We start from the raw sequence: 22,088 nt of genomic DNA, 5'->3' as shown, positions 1-22,088 counted from the left end.
ACGCTGATGGCATGTCAGGGTATGTTCAATACCATCTGCATTGTATGAGGGTGAAATGGGTGTCAGGTTGCTACCGTTCACACACGTTTAAAAAGAAACCTTTATCAGAGAAGCTCTTTCAACTGTTATTGAAAACAACCATGCTCTGGAGGTCCCAACTGCTGTACAGGAAACTGCAACACCTATTCCGAGTTGCAGAAGCTAGTCGGTTTTTTTTTTTTTCCATTAAGGAGAACATGAATTTGCTTGGAGGTGAGGCTCCAGGTAGGGACACAGCCTGGTCTGCTGAAGGCCACAGGAAGCAAATGGCCCCCAGTCCCGGCCATGCAGGGCCATTACACTGGGGTGGGGAGGTCCTCAGGAGGATGTCACACATGGCCTTAGGTAATAGCAAGTCCTTCCTATTCAGCTCTCTGTCCAGCCTCCAAATGAGGAGGGATAACGGGGGTAAGGTGAGACAGGGGCTGGGGGGGAAGTGGCCACCACACCCAGCAAAAATGAGCAGCTCCATCTTGTCTGAAGTTAACATCATCCCCTCAGGTGTAAAGGCTCCTCATCACATCGACTTTGGTAAGCGAGTCAGTGACAGGCCTTGGCCAAGCTGAGACTTGGGCGAACACCTGAACGAGTGCCACTGGAAAGCCATCATCCTAGCTCTGTCCTTCCAAAGCTGAGAGTCACATGTTCCCCCACGGGCATCCCTCTCCTGAGTCGGCTATGTGTGTGAAGCCAGGCCAGGCCCTCATACCTGACCAACTAGAGTGCAGCCCAGGAGATGAGGCATCTGGATGCTGGATCAGTCCACCCGGACTTGGGTGCCGACTCCACTGTGTGCCATGGGAAACTCACCTTCCCCTTTATGTCAGTTTCCTCATCTTCCAAGTCAGGATACCAGCCACAGCAGCCATCTCACAGGGCTTCAGGAGAAATTTCCCAGCACTCAGGACGGGAGCTGGCAGTGAGCACGTGTTGGCTCTCATTAGGACCCCACCTGTCAGCGTCTGCAAACATGATGTTCAGTGGACCCAAACCTTTTCTTTTCCCAGAGGAGGTGGCTGACACTGAGAGCCCACACCCTGATCCCCAGTCCCTTGTGGTCTCGTCTGCTAGGCTGGCCTCTAGGAAGCCTTGGATGAACAGAGGCAGTGGTGGGTTGAGAATACCCTCAGTGGGCATCTATCCAGCAGCCAGTTTGTGTGCAGCTGTCGTAAGTTTCTCTAGGCCACCCCCAACCCATGCCCGCATCCCCCTCACCTTAGCACCCACTGTCAACACATGAAGCAGCACCACAGTGCAGTGCTGTGACTGTCCACCTCCTACTGGCTCTGAATAGTCTCGGCCCCACTAGAGTTCAGCCACCACATCCTCCCCATGAGGCTTCTGTAGTGCTACCTCTTTGGGGATGGAGGTGTGATCTGTGGGTGAACTGGCAACTCCTGTCCCCAAGTGCAAATGAAATCACAGCCAAAGCCCTGACTAGCAAACACGGGGCTTTTTCTCTGCTGTGGATCTGCAGAGGACATATGCCCTTTAGCTGTGGACGGGATTCACACAAGGCCAGGGCTGCAACCTGTGACCTCAGACCTCCCCTGGCTCCGAGACTGCGGCTGGGCCCGAGGCGGAAGTGGGCTCGGTTTCCTTCCCTGGCGCACCTTCTGATGATGTCGCGGAAACAGACCTGGCCTGGGGGTGCAAGCTGGCCCTGGATCGCCGGACGGGCTTCTCGCCGGTATGGATCCTCTGGTGGTGGAAGAGGGCCGGGCGCTCACGGAAGGCGCGGCCACACTGCGTGCACACGAAGGGCTTCTCGCCCGTGTGAATGCGCCGGTGGCTCAGCAGCACAGCGCCTTTGGCAAAGGCCTTGCCACAGTCCCCACAGCGGAAGGGCCGCTCGCCCGTGTGCAGGAGCTGGTGCTGGGTGAGGTTGGAGCTGTGGCTAAAGGCGCGGCCGCACTGTGGGCAGGCGAAGGGCTTCTCGCCTGTGTGCACACGCTGGTGCTTAAAGAGCGAGGAGCCCTGGCTGAAGGCAGCACCACAGAGCGCGCACACGAAGGGCTTCTCGCCCGTGTGCGTACGCTCGTGCTGGATCAGGTGCGAGTTGCGGCAGAAGCGGCGGCCACACTGTGCACAGGCATAGGGACGCCCGCCCGCGTGGATCTTGCGGTGCTGGCTGAGGTTGGAGCCGTGGCTGAAGGCCTTGCCGCACTCGGAGCAGCTGAAGGACTTCTCGGCCGTGTGGATGCGCTGGTGCCGCACCAGTGAGGAGCTGTGCCGGAAGGCCTTGCCGCACACGGGGCAGGCGTAGGGCGTCTCGCCGCTGTGGATGCGCTGGTGCTGCGTCAGGTGCGACGTCTGGCTGAAGGCCTTGCCGCACTGGGCGCACTCGTAGGGCCGCTCCCCGGTGTGGGTGCGTAGGTGCTTGAGGAGGTCGGAGCTCTTCACGAACACTTTACTGCACGCCCTGCATTCGAAGGACTTCTCCCCAGCGGGGAGAGCCTCGCCCAGCTCATCCCAGGTGGAAGGTTCCTGGCCACCAAGGAGTCTCTGAGGCTCCTGCCAAGTCGGACCCATTCCATGATGCCCTCGACCGCTGGTGGCCTCCAGATCCGGGGCATTCCCGAAGGCTCTCCCAGGGACCTCCTGTGCACATGGTTTCTGCCGCTCAGGGGTCCTGGGCCGCCTCCCAGGCACCGGGTGCTCTGTGAGGGTCTTTTCCCTAAGCTGGCCGCCTTCGGGAGGCCTAAGTGGGGAGGTCAGTCGCAGGCTGACGCTGGCTTGCCCACTGCCCGAGCCTAGCAGGAGTCTCTCCCAGTAGATCACCGACACCCCTGTGGGTTTTCTCTCCCGAGATGGGGAGGCACTCCGTTGTCGCTGCAGGCTTTTTACACTGTGGTAGGCACCGGCAACTGAGAAGATGCTAGTAGTCATCCCAGGTGGGGTATCTGGGAAAGCTCGTGGCCATTCTCCAGAAACATCTCCATCCTCTGCCACACTCCAGGAACCTAAAGGCAGAGAAACGGTGGTTGCCAGGGGCATCCTGGTTAGGAGAGGACCAGGGCAGGTTGAGTGGACAGGCAAGAAGGAACCGGGGCGGGGGGGGCTGACACAAAAGCTTAGGGGAAAAGTAGAGGCGAGGCCGGCCCTCCAGGAGAGGGCTGGGATTTGAAGGAACCATCTGCCCTGACAGGTGTGGCACTGACTACACTGGGGACTCCCATGAGCAAGACGGCAGCCCCCAGACACCCGGGATGTGAAGCTGAGAAAACTGAGCGGCTGCTGTATGCCACATACATCTCCACACTGGCTATTCCGCCCACCTCCTGTCCATTGCTCATCTATGGTCCCCCCGGCTCAGGCACCCACTCCCCAACCTGCTCGTGCAATGACTTCCATCCAGTGCTCTACACTCCTGAATCCTGCTTACTGCCTCCCTCTCCCACCACACCAGGAGCCCCAGAAAAGCAGGACTAGGATCATCCTGATTGAGGCTGTGCCTACATTGCCTGGAATGGGCCTGGCCACCGTGAGCACTCAGGAAACGTTTGCTGAACACAAAGATGAATGATGGGTGAAAGATATGACCTATTAATTATGGCAGTGACGCCGGGCGCGGTGGCTCACGCCTGTAATCCCAGCACTTTGGGAGGCCAGGGCAGGCAGATCACGAGGTCAGGAGATCCAGACCATCCTGGCTAACACAGTGAAACCCCGTCTCTACTAAAAATACAAAAAATTAGCCGGGTGCTGTGGCGGGTGCCTGTAGGCCCAGCTACTTGGGAGGCTGAGGCAGGAGAATGGCATGAACCCGGGAGGCGGAGCTTGCAGTGAGCCAAGATCGCATCACTGCGCTCCAGCCTGGGCGACAGAGCAAGACTCAGTTTCAAAAAAAAAAAAAAAAAAAAAAAATTATGGCAGTGACTAGCCATGGAGGGTTTGAGGCCAGCCCAGCTGATGGCAGGACTCTTAGATGGTCTCACCACAGCCTGAGTACCCTTCTGTGTCAACCCAGCTCCTGTGCCCTTGGAGCGCCACCCTCAAGGGCAGCTAAGGCTGCAGCCTCCAGGAGGGGCTGATGATAGAAGGGAAGGGAATCAGGTGGGAGGCAGGTGAGGAGGGTGCTTCTGGGGAGTCTGGGAAGCAGGGACAGAGGCGTGGCCACAGGTTGCTCCCGAGTTCACCCCACCCTGAGCTCCCACTCACCAGGGTTGCGCCTCCTGTAGGTGTTCCTGGACAGGATCGTGTCCGTTCCGCTGGGAACCCAGGGCTCCTCGCCACGCTCAAGTTGGATGACCACACGAGGTCGAGAGGTGGAGAGTCCTGTGAGGAGGAGGTACAGGTTAGAGTCCAGCCCCAGCTCAAGACAACCGACCTCCAAACAGAGGGCAGGAGTCAGGGCTTCATGGAAACAGAAGATGTCATCTGTGCAACAGGAGAATCTAAAGATGGCACAGGACAAGAGGCTCACAGGAATAGCTCACTCACCCCAAGGCAGCAACTGTGCCCAGAGCACCAAAGGAAGGAGACTGAGCCCAGGCTTGGAGAAGCCACAGCCGGACAGGGCCAAAGGAAGTGGTTGAGCCAACCAGACTGCATGTGTACAGGACCAGACCCCTATTCCACATGACCCCTGGCTGCAAGGTATGGGCCTGCTCGTCAGCCACCAGGGAGGTGAGGGGCAGTCCCGGCTAGTCAGCTTCTCATCAATTTGCCCGTTTCATAGGGTATCCAGGACCTTACCCAGCGAGGCCACAAGTGCAAAGTTGTCCAGCATCACACGGCGGTACAGGGCCCTCTGGGCTGTGTCCAGGAGCCCCCACTCCTCCTGGGAGAAGTACACAGCCACATCCTCGAAGGCCATCTGGTCCTAAAAGAGCAGGGAGGAGGAGACAGGCATGGTGTAAGGCTGGGTTATCCAATCTTTTGGCTTCCCTGGGCCACACTGGAAGAATTGTCTTGGGCAACACATAAAATACACTAATGACAGCTGATGAGCTAGAAAAAAAAATTTGCAAAAACATCTCATGTTTTAAGAAAGTTTATGAACTTGTTCTGGGCTGCATTCAAAGCCATCCTGGGCCGTGGGTTGGACAAGCTTGGTTTAAGGTATGGCTGTGAGCCAGGACCAAGCTCCCCATCCCAACAGCCACCTCCCATGATGTCCCTCAGACACTCACCCTCCTTCCCTGGGTTCTGCCCCCACCATCTTCAGATGGCACTTCCCTCACGTGTCTGGGAACCCTCCCCTCTGCCCTCCCTGACCAGACCCCAGATGCCTTCTTGGCCTCCCCACTGGCCACGCCATACTCAAGCAAACTAGAGCAAGCCCTGGCTGAGCCCTCAGCTGCCACACCAAGGGCAGCCCCAGGTATCCACTCATGATTCAGCATGACCAGATGCGCCTTTCCTGTTCTTGGAACAAGAAACTCTGTAAGTCCCAGCTGGGGCTTCCCAGGCATACCCATCACTGGGACCCTCCCCTGCTGAGCCTGCTTGCCAGACATTTCCAGGCTGCTCATCCAACCTGAGGGACTGGATGATTTTCACCAGTCGCCACAGGGAAGCAGCCCCAAGAACCTGTGAACACAGGAACTCAATCCCTTCCTCTTTCCACGGTGTCCCCTCTCTTTCTTCCCCTCTGTTGCCACCCTTCCCTCCTCAGCTGGGTGCTAGGCTCTTCCCAATAGCCCCAGTCATCCCAGCTGGTCTTCTTCACACTCAAGCCATAACTGCCCACACCTGGCTGAGTCCCTACCCATTCCTTAGTCCAGTTCATAGGCCCTGTCCTCAGCCCAGGACACCAACAACGTCAGGTCCGGTGACATGACCAACCTGGGACATCCCAGACTCCTGAGCTTTCCCCCTAAAGGAAACCTGCTTTCCCTTCAATTCTCCTGTCTACAGCATCTCCCTTCTTCCAGGCGCTCAGGCCGAACCACATGGAGCAGTTCGTTCTTCAAACAGCCCACACCTGATGCATCCGCAGAGCCACCAGAATTCACCTGGCCGCTCACCTCCACTGCTGCCCAGACTGTGGCAGTTGGTTCTTCCCTTCATGCCGACACCCCTGGCATGTCTGTTCTCCACGCAACAAACGGTGGAACCGTTTTAAAACCCCAACTCAGAGGATGTCCTGATTCTGTTCAAAACCCGACGCCCCCGAGAAAAAACCCACCTCCTCGCCTGCTACTGCAGCCACACACGTCCCCTCTCCCCCAGCTCCACATCGAGAGCGCTCAGTCCCAGAAGCACCTGGGCTCCGGCTCCCCTCCCAGGTTTTGCACACGCAGGACTCTCCCCTCGGAGCTTCCTTCAGGACCTCAGCCCCCTGACTGCCGGAAGTCGGGAGCCCACCGGTGCCCTGGACACAGGGATTTACACTGACCCCCGCAACCCCCCAGGGCGGGGAGAGGAAAGACAACGAGGCGAGGTCTAGGACGCGGCCTCCCTCCGTGGGGGCGCGGTCTGTGGGAGCAGGGACCCCCCTGCCTCCCCGACGCGGGCTTGTCAGCGCCGCCGCCGCCAGCGGAACCCGCAGCTGGGAGGGAAGAAAGGAGTGAACCACCCGGCACCGCCATCCCCGCCCGCAGCGTCCCAGGGCCGCCCCGCGCCTCAGCCTCCCCGCCAGTCAGGGACGTGGAACGCCCAGCGCGCAGCCTCCTGGCCTGCCGCACCGTGGGAGAGCGCATGGCTCCCGCCGCGGCCCGACAGTCCCCGGGACGCCCACAACGCACTCTGAGAAACGGAGGCTTGGGGGCGCGGCCGGTGGCCGGCGCCCTTGGTCACGACGCGTGCGCAGGGCGGGCCCGACGCGGGCCCTCAGCCAGTACCTTCCTCGCCGCCAGCCTCGGGCCCCGGGAACCTCCTGGAAACTGGCCCCGACCCGCGGGCCCCAGCACAGACCACCGGTATGGCCTGACGCGGGCGGCCAATGACAGTCCCACCGCCGGAACTCCAGCCCTTCGGTTCTCATTGGCCCAATGCGCGCCGCGGACGCTTGCGCACAGCCTTCCGGGTCATGTGGTTCCCGCCTGTTTCCCTGCGTGGAGGCGGGGCCACTGCCGGTCTCCTTGGCAACGCCCAAGCCCCCGCCGCGCGGGGCGTTGGGAAATGGAGTCGCGCGGCGGCCTCGGGTTTTCAAGGGTTTGGTGGCGCTGGTGCACTCGCCCGGTGTGTAGTCCTGCCTTCTGCATTCCCGGTGTCCTCCCAAGCAGCCCGAGACTAAACCCTGCAGGTGCAAAAGCAGAAACTGCCGAGGTTCCAGAAAGCACCACCAGCAGGCCGCACGGAGGAGAAAACACACCGGGTAGGGCAGGTGTAAGTGGAGGCGCCGAAGCCTGGAGCTCAGGGTTCCCTTCCCAGCTCCGCCTCACTGACTGTGCGTCCTGGGCGCGGGTTCGACCTCTCTGTGTCAGTGTCCCGTAAAGGTTTAAGGTCAGTTTTTCAACCTTTACACCAAGAATTCTCAGCCCGTAACCCTACATTTGCCTCAAGTCTGTGATTGTTCTTGGACTCTTGCCCAAAGCATCTGTTTTCCTTGTAATTTGGATGGGCAGAAGGTACTTCCCCAGCCTTGCTTGTCCTTAGACCATCTAGTTCTTGTCTTGCCCTACACATCACAATATTGATTCTTTTTTCCTTTTTTCTTGGGACCCATTTAAGTGTCTTTTTTTTTTTTTTTTTCCACAGGGTCTTATTCTGTTGTCCATGCTGGAGTGCAGTGGCACGATCTCAGCTCACTGCAACCTCTGCCTCCATGTTCAAGTGATCCTCCCGCCTCAGCCTCCCTAGTAGCTGGGATCACAGGTGCGCGCCACCGCGCCTGGCTAATTTTTTTATTTTTAGTAGAGACGGAATTTCACCATGTTGGCCAGGCTGGTCTTGAACTCCTGACCTCAGGTGATCCACCCGCCTCGGTCTCCCAAAGTGCTGGGATTATAGGCCAATTTAAGTGTCTTTGACACATAAAAACGAAAGGCAGAGAAGTATCAATAGAGATTGTTCCTCTTGGCAGAGAATAAAAGGTTCTCTCTTTGTCTTGTTTTTGGAACCTGTAGACAGTTCTCAGGTGTCCAGTTCCTTAACTCTTTTTGCCTCCTTCCCTCTATACCTACCTCCATCTATAACTATCTCTCTGTCAAATGTCAGCTATAACTGTCCACCTAATTGATTCTACTTGTAAATCCTTGTAGAGCAAGGGAGCTCATCATGTTTTGAATGTTTTAATATAAATTTTGCTACTTTGAAAGAATTTAAGAACATTTCAGGACTGGGTGCAGTGGCTCACACCTGGAATCTGAGCACTTTGGATGGCCAAGGTGAGCGATCACTTGAGCCTAGGAGTTTGAGACCAGCCTGAGCAACAAAATGAGACCCCATCTGTATAAAAAAAAAATAGAAAAATTAGCTGAGCATGGTCTTGCAAGCCTGTAATACCAGCTACATGGGAGACTGAGGTGGGAGGATCGCTTGAGCTCAGGAGTTGGAGTGTTCGGTGAGCGATGATGGAACCACTGCACTCCAGCCTGGGTAAGAGAGAGACCCTGTCTCAGGAAAAAACAAACAAACAAAAACCCTGAAGAAAAAAAAAACCCAACACTTAGAAGTATTAAAGTTGTGATGTAATCAAATGCTTAGAGGCATTATTACCATTTCAAGCAGTGTATGCATGTTTGGAGGCATTTTAACTCTTTAAACGTTTCATTTTTAAATTTTTTATTTAATTATTTATTTGAGACAGCATCTTGCTCTGTCACCCAGGCTGGAGCAGAGTGACGCAATCTCAGCTCACTGCAATCTCTGCCTCCTGGGCTTAAGAGATTTTTGTGCCTCAGCCTCCCGAATAGTTGGAATTACAGGTGCATGCCACCACACCCATCTAATTTTTGTATTTTTAGTAGAGATAAGGTTTCACCATGTTGGTCGGGCTGGTCTCGAAATCCTGACCTCAAGTGATCCACCTGCTTTGACCTCCCAAAGTGCTGGGATTATAAGTATGAGCCACTGCACCTGGCCTGAGTGCTAGTTTGATATTTTCTTTTTTAGTTTTTTTTTTTTTTAGATGGAGTCTTGCTTTGTGGCCCAGAATGGAGTGCAATGGCGTGATCTCTGCTCACTGCAACCATTGCCTCCCAGGTTCAAGTGATTCTCCTGCCTCAGCCTCCCAGGTAGCTGGGATTACAGGTGCCTGCAACCATGCCAGACTAATTTTTGTATTTTTACTAGAGACAGGGTTTCACCATGTTGACCAAGCTGGTGTTGAATTCCTGACCTCAGGTGATCCACCCGCCTTAGCCTCCCAAAGCGCTGGGATTACAGGCATGAGCCACCGTGCCCAACCGCCTGAGTGATATTTTCTAACAAAAATTTTCTACTTCTCATGCTGGTGTGAACTATAAGATGACTGGTATATGGTATGCTATCAGTCACAATGATGATTATTGAGTTCTTGGCCACAAAAAATAAAATGGCCAATTTTTTTTTTTTTTTTTTTGACAATCACATCTTTAACCATGCCATTTTAAGTTTTGTCCTCTTCCTTCTTGGGGAATGGGACTGCCTCAGTTGGAGATCTGGAATGATCGAAGATGTCTACTCAAGCAGGGCTGCATTTTGTAAAAATGAAAAATCTGCGAGTCAATGCCTTTGAGTTTAGCTTGCACAAGGATTGGTTAAGAATACCTGACATAGGCCAGGCGCGGTGGCTCACGCCTGTAATCCCAGCACTTTGGGAGGCCGAGGTGGGCGGGTCACGAGGTCAGGAGATCGAGACCATCCTGGCTAACATGGTGAAACCCCGTCTCTACTAAAAATACAAAAAAATTAGCCGGGCGTGGTGGCGGCGCCTGTAGTCCCAGCTACTTGGGAGGCTGAGGCAGGAGAATGGCATGAACCCTGGAGGTGGAGCTTGCCATGAGCCGAGATCGCGCCACCGCACTCCAGCCTGGGGGACAGAGCGAGACCCCACCTCAAAAACAAAACAAAAAAAAGAATACCTGATGTGCCTCCCCCAACTTTTTTTATTTTGAGACAGGGTCTGGCTGTTTTGCCCAGGCTGGAGTACAGTGGCACAATCCACCTCACTGCAACCTCTGCCTCCTGGGCTCAAGTCATCCTCCCACCTCAGCCTCCCAAGTAGCTGGGACTACAGGTACATGCCAGCTAATTTTTGCTTTTTTTGTTGTTATTGTTGAGATGGGGTTTCATCATGTTGCCCAGGCTGGAGTTCTCTTCAACATGGTTGTAGGGAGTCCTTTATTAGATGGCATTTCTCATAAACAGAATCTCCACGTTGGAGCCCTTGATCTTTGATATTTTGTCTCCCCGGAGCTCACATTAAGGAGAGTTGGTTTGTAGGCTCCTTCATTCAGGACCATTGGAAAAGCCTTAGGCCACGGAAGGTTAAAAGTTTCTGTAAGCTTTGTAAATTGATTTTTTAATTACATTATTTGTACATTCCAGCAATCTGGAAGACTGAGAGTAGTATGCAAAATGGGAATTCTAAATAACCAGTCATATGTTAAAGTAGATTGAATTGTTTCATCAGTGAAATAGATTCCTTGGTTGCTGTGAAGCTTCAAAGGAACTCCCCAAGAAGGAAGAGGACAAAACTTTTTTTAAATTTAATTTCTTTTTTTGAGACAGAGTCTTGCTCTGTCACCCAGGCTGGAGTGCAGTGACGTGATCTCGGCTCACTGCAAGCTCCGCCTCCAGGGTTCATGCCATTCTCCTGCCTCAGCTTCCCAAGTAGCTGGGACTACAGGTCCCCGCTACCCTGCCCGGCTAATTTTTTTGTATTTTTAGTAGAGACGGGGTTTCACCATGTTAGCCAGGATGGTCTTGATCTCCTGACCATGTGATCCACCCGTCTCGGCCTCCCAAAGTGCTGGGATTACAGGCGTGAGCCACCGCGCCCAGCCAACTTTTTTTTTTTGAGATGGAGTTTTCCTCTTATTGCCCAGGCTAGAGTGCAATGGCTGGATTTCGGCTCACTGCAACCTCCACCTCCTGGGTTCATGTGAATCTTCTGCCTCAGCCTCCTGAGTAGCTGAGATTACAGGCATGGGCCACCACGCCTGGCTAATTTAATTTTTATCTCTACTAAAAATGTAGAGATAGGGTTTCTCCATGTTGGTCAGGCTGGTCTCGAACTCCTGACCTCAAATGATCTGCCTGCCCTGGCCTCTCAAAGTGCTGGGATTACAGGCATGAGCCACTGTGCCCGGCTGAGGACAAAACTTAAAATGGCCATGGTTAAAGATGCAATTGTCAAAAAAATTTTGGTCAATTTTTTGTGGCGTAAAAGTCAACATAGGCCAGGTACGGTGGCTCACGCCTGTAATCCCAGCACTTTGGAAGGCTGAGGTAGGCAGATCACGAGGTTGTGAGTTTGAGACCAGCCTGACCAACATAGAGAAACCCCATCTATGTAAAAAACTGGCACAGTTGAAAGGCAGAGCATCTAGAGCTTTAAAAAATTAAGAATTCCAGGCTATGCGCAGTGGCTCACTCCTGTAATCCCAGCACTTTGGGAGACCGAGGCAGGCGGGTCACGAGGTCAGGAGATTGAGACCATCCTGGCTAACACGGTGAAACCCCGTCTCTACTAAAAACACACACACATACACACACAAATTAGCCGGGCATGGTGGCGGGCACCTGTAGTCCCAGCTACTCGGGAGGCTGAGGCAGGAGAATGGTGTGAACCGGGGGCGTGGAGCTGAGATCGTGCCACTGCACTCCAGCCTGGGTGACAGAGCAAGACTCCGTATCAAAAAAAAAAAAAAAAAAAGTCAAGGATTCCGCTTTATTTTTTTTTTGAGATAGAGTCTCACTCTGTCACCTAGGCTGGAGTGCAGTGGCCGGATCTCAGCTCACTGCAAGCTCCGCCTCCCGGGTTCCCGCCATTCTCCTGCCTCAGCCTCCCGAGCAGCTGGAACTACAGGCGCCCGCCACCTCGCCCGGCTAGTTTTTTTTTGTATTTGTTAGTAGAGACGGGGTTTCACCGTGTTAGCCAGGATGGTCTCGATCTCCTGACCTCATGATCCACCACTCTCGGCCTCCCAAAGTGCTGGGATTACAGGCTTGAGCTACCGCGCCCGCCGGATTCCACTTTTAAATGGAATATTGAGGCTCCCACAAGATGGAAATACCACAGGACAGGGCTGTATTTCCACAGCGCACCTCACTGCATGGACATTCCCTGAGGCTGGTGGGAGACCCAATACCCATTAGCCCACTCTGTGATCAGCCCATCTCCCACAGGATTCTTATCCCTTGACAGCCACCAGCCACCACCACAACTCAGCCCTTGCTAGGAACTTGCCAGCCACTGCACACCCAAAGATCATGTTCTTTCATACAACAAAGTAACCCCTGGCACCCCCCAAGCCAAAAGGTCAGAGAACTCAGTGTAAAAGAGATCAGAGCTTTAGACCTAAGATAAACTGCCTGATATTCTTAGGACTCCATGAGGAAGACAGAACTCCATAAAAGGTATATGTGACACTTTTTTCTGTGTTCCTCAAAGGATCTCAGAGACATCAGAAGGCTCTTCTAGATTTCTTTATGTGGTACCAAAGATAGCTAAAGGAAGAAAGAGTAGAAGAAAATGGGAGAACAACTCTAAGCCAATTTGGAGAGATTTTAAGTTTTTCAGGTCAATAAAATTTCACATCATACTAACAAGAAAAGAAGCAAACAAAAGGATCAGACATATTTAAAGAGGAGTTTCAGTCAACTGAAAAAAAAAAATTCCCAGAAACAGGATCCAAATGAGAAAAAGCAGAAAGGCATTTTTTCTTTAAAAGAAAAAAAAGCCTGAATATCAGCTTTTAATTAAGCTGACATCTGACCAAACAGTTCATTTTATTTACTTACTTTTGTGACGGACTCTGTCACCTAGGCTGGAGTTTGCTGTAGTTTGATAGTTCACTGCAACCTCTGCCTCCCAGGTTCAAGTGCTTCTCCTGCCTCAGCCTCCCAAGTAGCTGGAACTACAGGTGCATGCCACCATGCCTGGCTAATTTTTGTATTTTTAGTAGAGATGGGGTTTTGCCATGTTGATCAGGCTAGTCTCGAACTCCCGACCTCAGGTGATCCGCCCACCTTGGCCTCCCAAAGTGCTGGGATTACAGGCATGAGCCACTGCGCCTGGCCTATAGAGCTCTTTTTAAAAAGTCTTTAAATATCTTATTATCAGAGTATAGCCTGCACAAACAGAAAGTAGGGCTCCCATCCAATTTGTCTGATTTTAGAACAAACATATTAGTTTCCTATTTTGCACACAAATATATTAATTTAGGAATTTCAAAAGATCTCCATTTTGGCCACTGCGTTTTAGGGTCATCTCGAGTGACCTGGGTCCATTTACCTAAGTATTTGCAAATTGGAGCTCCATAGGTATTATACATAAATCCAGGTGACGTTTCGAAGGGTGGGTGGTTTGCTCCTCAAGGGAAAGCTGTTTTGATGAGCAGTTTCCCATAATTGTAGAAATATCTTTTCAAAAGTGACCAAGGTTAGTACAGTGTATTTAGACGACGTGTATTGCTTTGTGAGCATCACTCTTCAAGGAGTCACCAGTGAGTCGTGATCCACTCTTTGATGTGTCTTGGAATCTATGATCACCTGTGTTGGCAGAGTGCTCAAGGTGCCAGATGACCAACCTTTATGTGAACCTTCTGGCTGAGCTGAAAGTCCCTTCTTGAGGAAGAAGTAGGGAGACCCTATGAGGCCACTACACATCAGGAACAAACATCCCGACACCTTCATAAATCTCTAGTCACCTAGAATTGGGTTTAGAGGGAGCAAATGCCTCTTCACTTAGGGACAAGAGAACTGATATGGTTTGGATGTGTGCCTCCTCCAAATCTCATGTTGAAATGTGATCTCCAATGTTGGACGTGGGGCCTAGTGGGAGGTGTTGGATCATGAGGTATATTAGGCCATTCCTGCATTACTATAAAGAAATACCTGAGGCTGTATAATTTATAAAGAAAAGAGCTTTAATTGGATCACTGTTCTGAGGGCTATACGAGCATGGCTTCCGAATCTGCTTCTTGGGAGGTTCTCTAGAAGCTTACAATTGGTGGGTGCGATTACAGATCACACCTGTAATCCCAGCAGTTTGGGAGGCCGAGGCAGGTGGATCATGAAGTCAGGAGATCGAGACCATCCTGGCTAACACCCGTCTCTACTAAAAATACAAAAAATTAGCCAGGTGTGGTGGTGGGCACCTGTAGTCCCAGCTACTTAGGAGACTGAGGCAGGAGAATGGCGTGAACCCGGGAGGCGAAGGTTGCAATGAGCCGAGATCGTGCCACTGCACTCCACTCTGGGCGACAGAGCAAGACTCCTTCTCAAAAAAAAAAAAGAAAAAAGTGTGTGACACTTCCCCTTTCTCTCGCTTGCTTCCTGTCTTGCCATGTGATATGCCAGCTCTTCCTTCATGTTCCATCATGATTGCAAGCTTCCTGAGGTCCCACCAAAAGCCATGCAGATGCTGGTGCCATGGCTGTACATCCTGCAGAACCATGAGCCAATTAATCCTTTCTTTATAAATTACCCAGCCTTAGGTGTTCCTTTATAGTGACACAAAACAGACTAATACAAGAACTCACCCCTCATGCACCTTTCAGTTTAAAACAGAAATTGGTTACCATTGGAAAAACAACTGAGTTACAAGCAATAGGAAACAGCTGCAACTTTAAAATCATGGTATGTAGGCAGGTGTGGTGGGTCACGCCTGTAATCCCAGCACTTTGGGAGGCCGAGGTGGGCCGATCACTTGAGGTCAGGAGTTTGAGACCAGCCTGGCCAACATGGTGAAACCCCGTCTCTACTAAAAATATAAAAATTAGCCAGGTGTCGTGGCGCAAGCCTGTAATCCCAGCTTACTGGAGGGGCTGAGGCAGGAGAATGGCTTGAACCCAGGAGGCAAAAGGGAGTCGCTCCATTGCATTCCAGCCTGGGCGACTGACTGAAATGCTGTATCAAAAAACAAACACAGTGGTTCATGCCCTAATCCCAGCACTTTGGGAGGCCAAGGTGGGCCGATCACTTGAGGTCAGGAGTTTGAGACCAGCCTGGCCCAACATGGTGAAACCCTGTCTCTACTAAAAATACAAAATTAGCTGAGCATGGTGGCGGGTGCCTGTAATCCCAGCTACTCAGGAGGCTGAGGCAGGAGAATCGCTTGAACCTGGGAGATGGAGGTTGCGGTGAGCCGAAATTGCGCCATTGCACTCCACCCTGGGCAACAAGAGTTGCCTTGAGACTCTGTCTCAAAAACAAACAAACAACTGAACCATGCCCTGGAATACAGACAGGAGGCTGTAAAGGAAACTACATCTATTTTAAATTGCAAATGCTAGTTGTTGTTTTTTTTCTTCCCCATTGAAAAGACCATTAATTTCCTTGGAGGTGAGGTTCCAGGTAGGGATGGGGCCTAGTAGGCTTAAGGCCACAGGAAGTAAATGACGCCCAGTCTACCCTTTTGTCTCTGCCATACAGGCCCATCACACTGGGGTGGAGCAGTCACACATTGCCTTAGGTAATGGCAAGTCCTTCCTATTCAGCTCTCTGTCCAGCCTCTAATTGAGGAGGCATAACAAGGGAAAGGTGAGATGGAGGGGGTGGGGGTGGGGTGGGGGTGGGGAATGGCCACCAAACCCAGCAGAAATTAGCAGCTCCACCTTATCTGCTCTGAAGCTATCACTGTCCCCACCGTTGTAAAGTCTGCTCCTCACATCGACTTTGGTAAACGAGTCAGTGACAGGCATTGGCCAAGCTGAGACTTGGACGAAAACCTGAACGAGTGCCACTGGAAAGCCAGCATCCTAGATTTGTCCTTCCAGTGCTGAGAACCACGGGCATCCCTCTCCTGAGTCGGCTGTGTGTGTGACCACAGGCCAGGCCCTCACACCTGGCTGACCAGAGCACAGCCCAGGAGCTGAGCACACATTGACTCTCATTAGGATCTCGCCCAGCATCTGCAAACACGAGGCTGAGTTGACCCAAAGCGTTTCTGTTTCCCAGAGGAGGAGGCTGACACTCACAGGCCACACCCTGATCCCCAGTCCCTGGTGGTCTCCTGTCTGCTGAGATGGCCCCCAGGAAGCCTTGAACAGAGGCCTCAGGGGGCAAATGTCCTCAGAGTCCATCCAGCGGCCAGTTTGTATGCAGATGTGGTAAGTTTCTCTGGGCCACCTCTACCCCATGTCCGCATCCCCCTCACCTCAGCATCCACTCTCATAACACATGAAGTAGCACCACCATGCAGTGCTGCCTTTGTCGGCCTCCTATGGCCCCAGCTGCAGCCTCAGCCCCACCAGAGTTCCAGCTGACATGTCCTCCCTCTGATGTTTCTGCAGTGTTACCTCTTTGGGGATGGAGGTGTGAGCTATGGCTAAACTGGCAAATCCTGTCCCCACCTGCAAATGGAACCACAGCCAAAGGGTCTCCCTCGTCCCTGACTCTCAGGCACAGGGTTTTTTTCCCATCGTGGATCTGAAGAGCACACGGACCCTTTAGCTGTGGAAGGGATTCACAGAAGGCCAGGAAAGGGTGGGGCTGCGAGCTAGGACCTCAGACCTTCGCTGGCTTCAGGACTGGGCTTGGCATCCTTCCCCGGCGCACCTTCCGATGTCGCCCCTGAAGGAAACCTGGCCCGGGGGTGCAGTCTGGTGCTGCCGCATGGGTCTTCTCTGTGGTGTGGATCCTCTGGTGGTGCAGGAGGGCCGGGCGCTCACGGAAGGCGCGGCCACACTGCGTGCACACGAAGGGCTTCTCGCCCGTGTGAATGCGCCGGTGGCTCAGCAGCACAGCGCCCTTGGCGAAACCCTTGCCACAGTCCCCACAGCGGAAGGGCCGCTCGCCCGTGTGCAGGAGCTGGTGCTGGGTGAGGTTGGAGCTGCGGCTAAAGGAGCGGCCGCACTGGGCGCAGGCGAAGGGCTTCTCGCCTGTGTGCACACGCTGGTGCAAAAAGAGCGAGGAGCCCTGGCTGAAGGCAGCACCACAGAGCGCGCACACGAAGGGCTTCTCGCCCGTGTGCGTACGCTCGTGCTGGATCAGGTGCGAGTTGCGGCAGAAGCGGCGGCCACACTGTGCGCAGGCATAGGGACGCCCGCCCGCGTGGATCTTGCGGTGCTGGCTGAGGTTGGAGCCGTGGCTGAAGGCCTTGCCGCACTCGGAGCAGCTGAAGGACTTCTCGGCCGTGTGGATGCGCTGGTGCCGCACCAGTGAGGAGCTGTGCCGGAAGGCCTTGCCGCACACGGGGCAGGCGTAGGGCGTCTCGCCGCTGTGGATGCGCTGGTGCTGCGTCAGGTGCGACGTCTGGCTGAAGGCCTTGCCGCACTGGGCGCACTCGTAGGGCCGCTCCCCGGTGTGGGTGCGCAGGTGCTTGAGGAGGTCGGAGCTCTTCACGAACACTTTACTGCACGCCCTGCATTCGAAGGACTTCTCCCCAGCAGGGAGAGCCTCGCCCAGCTCATCCCAGGTCGAGGACTCCTGGCCACCGAGGAGTCTTTCAGGCTCCTGCCAAGCCGCACCCATTCTGCGATCCCCACCACCACTGGCGGCCTTCAGGTCCGGGGCATTCCCGAAGGCTCTCCCAGGGACCTCCTGTGCACATGGCTTCTGCCTCTCAGGCGTCCTGGGCTGCCTCCCAGGCACCGGGTGCTCTGTGAGGGTCTTTTCCCTGGGCCGGCTGCTCTTGGGGGCCCTGAGTGGTGAGGTCAGTCGCAGGCTAATGCTGGCCTGGTCACTGCCCGAGCCTAGCAGGAGTCTCTCCCAGTAGATCACCGATACCCCTGTGGGTTTTCTCTCCCGAGATGGGGAGGCACTCCGTTGTCGCTGCAGGCTTTTTACACTGTGGCAGGCACCGGCAACTGGGAAGACGCTAGTAGTCATCCCAGGTGGGGTATCTGGGAAAGCTGGTGGACATTCTCCAGAAACATCTCCATCCTCTGCCACACTCCAGGAACCTAAAGGCAGAGAAACGGTGGTTGCTGGGGGCTTCCTGGTTAGGAGAGGACCAGGGCAGGTTGAGTGGACAGGCAAGAAGGAACCGGGGCGGGGGGGGCTGACACAAAAGCTTAGGGGAAAAGTAGAGGCAAGGCCGGCCCTGCAGGAGGCGCTGGAGTTTTGAGGAAGTATCTGCCCTGACACGTATGGCACTGACTGCAGTGGGGACTCCCATGATCAAGGTGGCAGCCCCCAGACACCCAGGATGTGAAGCTGAGAAAACCTGAGCAGCTGATGCATGCCACCCAGGTCTCCACACTGGCTGTTCCACCCCCTCCCTTTCCATAGCGCACTGCCCTCTCCCTTGGTGCCCTGTCTCAGGAACCCACTCCCAAACCTGCTCTTGCAATGACCTCCATCCAATGCTCTAGACTGTACTCCTGAACCCTACTTACTCACTGCCTCTCCTCTGGCACCATCACCCCCACGAAGGCAGGACCATGAGTGTCCTGGTCAAGGCTGTGTCTACAGTGCCTGCAAGCCCTCAAGAAACATTTGATGAATACAAAGATGAATGATGGGATAAATAAATGACCTATCAATAATGGCCGCTAGTTGTGGAGGGTTCAAGGCCACACAACCCAGCTGAGGGTAGGCCCTTCTGTGTGAACCCAGCTTCTGTGCCCTTGGAGCTCTCCCTTCAAGGGCACCTACTAAGGCAGCAGCCTCCAGGAGAGGCGGATGATGGAAGAGAAGGGAGTCAGATGGGAGGCAAGAGAGGAGGATATGTTTCCAGAGTTAGAAATGCAGGGACATGGGCTTGGCCACAGGTTGGTCCTGAGTTCACCCCACCCTGAGCTCCCGCTCACCAGCATTGAGCCTCCTGTAGGTGTTCCTGGCCAGGGTCATGTCCTTTCCACTGGGAACCCAGGGCTCCTCACCACGCTCAAGCTGGATGACCACATGAGGTCGGGAGGTGGAGAGTCCTGTGAAGAGGAGCCCCAGGTGAAGACTCCACCTCTCAATAGAGAGCAGGAGTCAGGGCTTCATGGAAATAGACAGTTATCTGTGCAACTGGGAGAATCTAAAGATGGCACAGGGCAAGGGGCTCATAGGAATAGCTCATGTGTCCTCAGAGCAGCAACTGTGCCCAGAGCACCAAAGGAAGGGGACTGAGCCCAGGCATGGGAGAGGCCACAGCTGGACAGGGCCGCAGGGAGTGGTTGACCCAACCAAACTGCATGTCTACAGGACCGGACCCCTGCTCCACATGGCCCCGGCCAGAAGATTTGATCCTGCTCATCAATCAGGAGGGAAGTGAAGAGGCAGTCCTGGCAGGTCAGATGGTCACCAAGTGCACTTTTCATGGAGCACCCAGGGTCTTACCAAGTGAGGTCACAAGTGTGAAGTTTTCCAGCATCACGTGGCGGTACAGGGCCCTTTGCGCTGTGTCCAGGAGCCCCCACTCCTCCTGGGAGAAGTACACAGCCACATCCTCGAAGGCCATCAGGTCCTAAAATAGCAGGGAGGTGGAGGTAGGCATGGTCTAAGGTATGGCTGTAAGCCAGGACCAAGCTCCCCATCCCAACAGTCACCTCCCCTAGTGTCCCGCCTTCCCTGGGTTCCACCCCGGGGTTATATTCAGGTGGCACTTCCCTCACCTGTCTGGGACCCTTCCCCTCTGCCCTTCTGGTCCAGGCCCCAGATGGCTTCTTGACCTCCCCACTACACAAGCGGGCTAGAGCAAGCCCTGGCTGGGCCCTTAGCTGCCACACCAAGGGCAGCGGCAAGTATCCACTCATGACTCAGCATGACCATTCATGACCCTCCCCATGGCCCTTCTTGCTTTTGTAATAAGTAACGCTGTAAGTCCCAGCTGTGGACACCCCAGGCATGCCCATGACTGAGACCTTCCCCTGCTGTGCTTGCCTGACATTTCCAGGCTGCTCATCCAGCCTGAGGGACTGGATGATCCCCACCAGTCATCATAGGGGAGCAGCCCCAAGAACCCGTGAACACAGAGAAACTCAATCCCTTCCTCCCTCCACATGGCGCCCCCTCAATTTCTTCTTCTTATTTTTTTGAGACGGAGTCTTGCTCTGTCACCCAGGCTGGAGTGCAGTGGCGCGATCTCAGGTCACTGCAAGCTCCGCCTCCTGGGTTCACTCCATTCTCCTGCCTCAGCCTCCCGAGTAGCTGGGACCACAGGCGCCTGCCACCACACCCGGCTAATTTTTTTTTGTTTTGTTTTGTTTTTTGTTTTTTTTTTTTTTTTTGAGACGGAGTCTCACGCTGTTGCCCAGGCTGGAGTGCAGTGGCGCCATCTCGGCTCACTGCAAGCTCCGCCTCCCGGGTTCCCGCCATTCTCCTGCCTCAGCCTCCTGAGTAGCTGGGACTACAGGCGCCCGCCACCGCGCCCGGCTAATTTTTTTTGTATTTTTAGTAGAGACGGGGTTTCACTGTGGTCTCGATCTCCTGACCTTGTGATCCGCCCGCCTCGGCCTCCCAAAGTGCTGGGATTACAGGCTTGAGCCACCGCGCCCGGCCATTTATTTGTATTTTTAATAGAGACGGGGTTTCACCGTGTGAGCCAGGATGGTCTCGATCTCGGCGCCCCCTCACTTTCCCACATTGCCACCACCCTCTCCTACTCAGTCACCTGCCAAACTCCTCCCCTGATAGCCTCAGGCACCCCAGCCAGTTTTTCTTACCCTCAAGCTGTAACTGCCCACGCCTGACAGCTCATCGGTTCATCACCTTCCTCAGTCCAGTTCATAGGCCCTGTCCTCAGCCCAGGACACCAACAACGTCAGGTCCAGTGACATGACCAACCTAGAACATCCCAGACTCCTGATCTTTCCCCGAAGGAAACCTGCTTTCCCTTCAAGTTTCCTTTCTGTCTACAGCAGCTCCCTTCTTCCAGGCGCTCAGGCTGAACAACATGGAGCAGCAGTTCGTTCTTCAAACAGCCCACACCTGATGCATCCGCAGATCCACCAGAATTCACCTGGCCGCTCACCTCCACTGCTGCCCAGACTGTGGCAGTCGGTTCTTCCCTTCATGCCGACACCCCTGCATGTCTGTTCTCCACGCAACAAACGGTGGAACCGTTTTAAAATCCCAACTCAGAGGATGTCCTGATTCTGTTCAAAACTTCTGTCTCCCGACGCCCTCGAGAAAAAACCCACCTCCTCGCCTGCTACTGCAGCCACACACGTCCCCTCTCCCCCAGCTCCACATCGAGAGCGCTCAGTCCCAGAAGCACCTGGGCTCCGGCTCCCCTCCCAGGTTTTGCACACGCAGGACTCTCCCCTCGGAGCTTCCTTCAGGACCTCAGCCCCCTGACTGCCGGAAGTCGGGAGCCCACCGGTGCCCTGGACACAGGGGTTTGCACTGACCCCCGCAACCCCCCAGGGCAGGGAGAGGAAGGACGACAAGGCGAGGTCTAGGAAGCGGCCTCCCTCCGTGGGGGCGCGGTCTGTGGGAGCAGGGACTTCCCCGCCTCCCCGACGCGGGTCTGTCAGCGCTGCCACCGAATCCCGCAGCTGGGCGGGGAGAGAGGCGTGGACCACCCGGCACCGCCATCCCCGCCCGCAGCGTCCCGCGGCTGCGCCGCGCCTCAGCCTCCCCCGCAGTCATGGGCGCAGAATGCCCAGTGCGCTGCCTCCGGGGCTTCCGCAAGGCGGGAGAATGCGTGGTTCCCGCCGGGGCCCGACCGCCCCCAGGCCGCCCACGTCATACTCGAAGATACCGAGGCTTGGGGGCGCGGCCAGCTGTTCGCGGTCAGTACCTTCCTCGCCGCCAGTCTCGGGCCCCGACCCGCGCGCCACAGCCCAGACCACCGGTGTGGCCTGACGCGAGCAGCCAAGTGACAGTCTCAACGCCGGAAGTCCAGCCCCCACAGCTCATATTGGCCCAATACGCGCGCGGACACTTGCGCACAGCCTTCTGGGTTGTGTGGTTCCCGCCTGTTTTTCGGCGTGGAGGCGGGGCCATTACCAGTCTCCATGGCAACGGCCAAGCGCCGCGGCGCAGGGCGCCTGGAAGTGGAGTAGCGCCGCTGCCGCGGGTTTCCAAGGGCTCCGTAGCACTGGTGGAGTCGCCCATCGGGTTGTCTAGCATTAGGG

At 54.7% G+C, this 22,088-nt stretch overlaps 2 protein-coding genes and 1 long non-coding RNA gene across 14 annotated transcripts; 1 reads left to right on the top strand and 2 right to left on the bottom strand.

Moving 5' to 3' along the window:
* Positions 1–86: 86 nt before the first annotated feature.
* LOC102137841 (zinc finger protein 324A) lies at positions 87–6,933 on the bottom strand. Of its 7 annotated transcripts, none has more exons than XM_074025040.1 (5): positions 6,732–6,933; positions 4,738–4,864; positions 4,201–4,317; positions 1,653–3,002; positions 87–1,001 (listed from the first exon to the last, which is right to left on the bottom strand). In XM_074025040.1, exons 2-5 carry the CDS (start codon positions 4,856–4,858, stop codon positions 910–912), a joined length of 1,680 nt encoding a protein of 559 aa, XP_073881141.1. In that variant the 5' UTR covers positions 4,859–4,864; positions 6,732–6,933; the 3' UTR covers positions 87–909. The 7 variants fall into 7 exon arrangements, with proteins under 7 accessions (XP_073881141.1, XP_073881144.1, XP_015297180.3 ...); XM_074025043.1 differs by having other exon boundaries at positions 1,679–3,002; XM_015441694.4 differs by having other exon boundaries at positions 1,679–3,002; positions 6,828–6,933.
* LOC135968594 (uncharacterized) lies at positions 3,188–7,478 on the top strand. The gene is made up of 2 exons (XR_010583506.2): positions 3,188–4,638; positions 4,721–7,478. It is a non-coding gene; the product is annotated as an uncharacterized lncRNA (long non-coding RNA).
* Positions 7,479–13,982: 6,504 nt separating this feature from the next.
* Positions 13,983–21,854, bottom strand: ZNF324B (zinc finger protein 324B). 6 transcript variants are annotated; one of them, XM_045380544.3, is made up of 4 exons: positions 20,673–21,854; positions 19,348–19,474; positions 18,831–18,947; positions 13,983–17,981 (listed from the first exon to the last, which is right to left on the bottom strand). In XM_045380544.3, exons 2-4 carry the CDS (start codon positions 19,466–19,468, stop codon positions 16,585–16,587), a joined length of 1,635 nt encoding a protein of 544 aa, XP_045236479.1. In that variant the 5' UTR covers positions 19,469–19,474; positions 20,673–21,854; the 3' UTR covers positions 13,983–16,584. The 6 variants fall into 6 exon arrangements, with proteins under 6 accessions (XP_045236479.1, XP_073881145.1, XP_073881146.1 ...); XM_074025044.1 differs by having other exon boundaries at positions 20,981–21,854; XM_074025045.1 differs by having other exon boundaries at positions 21,703–21,854.
* Positions 21,855–22,088: the final 234 nt, after the last annotated feature.

The sequence above is a fragment of the Macaca fascicularis genome, chromosome 19, assembly GCF_037993035.2.
Source record: "Macaca fascicularis isolate 582-1 chromosome 19, T2T-MFA8v1.1".
NCBI classification, from domain to species: domain Eukaryota; kingdom Metazoa; phylum Chordata; class Mammalia; order Primates; family Cercopithecidae; genus Macaca; species Macaca fascicularis.
The sequence above is the reverse complement of the archived record's forward strand: the minus strand, read 5'-3'. Positions and strand labels throughout refer to the sequence as shown.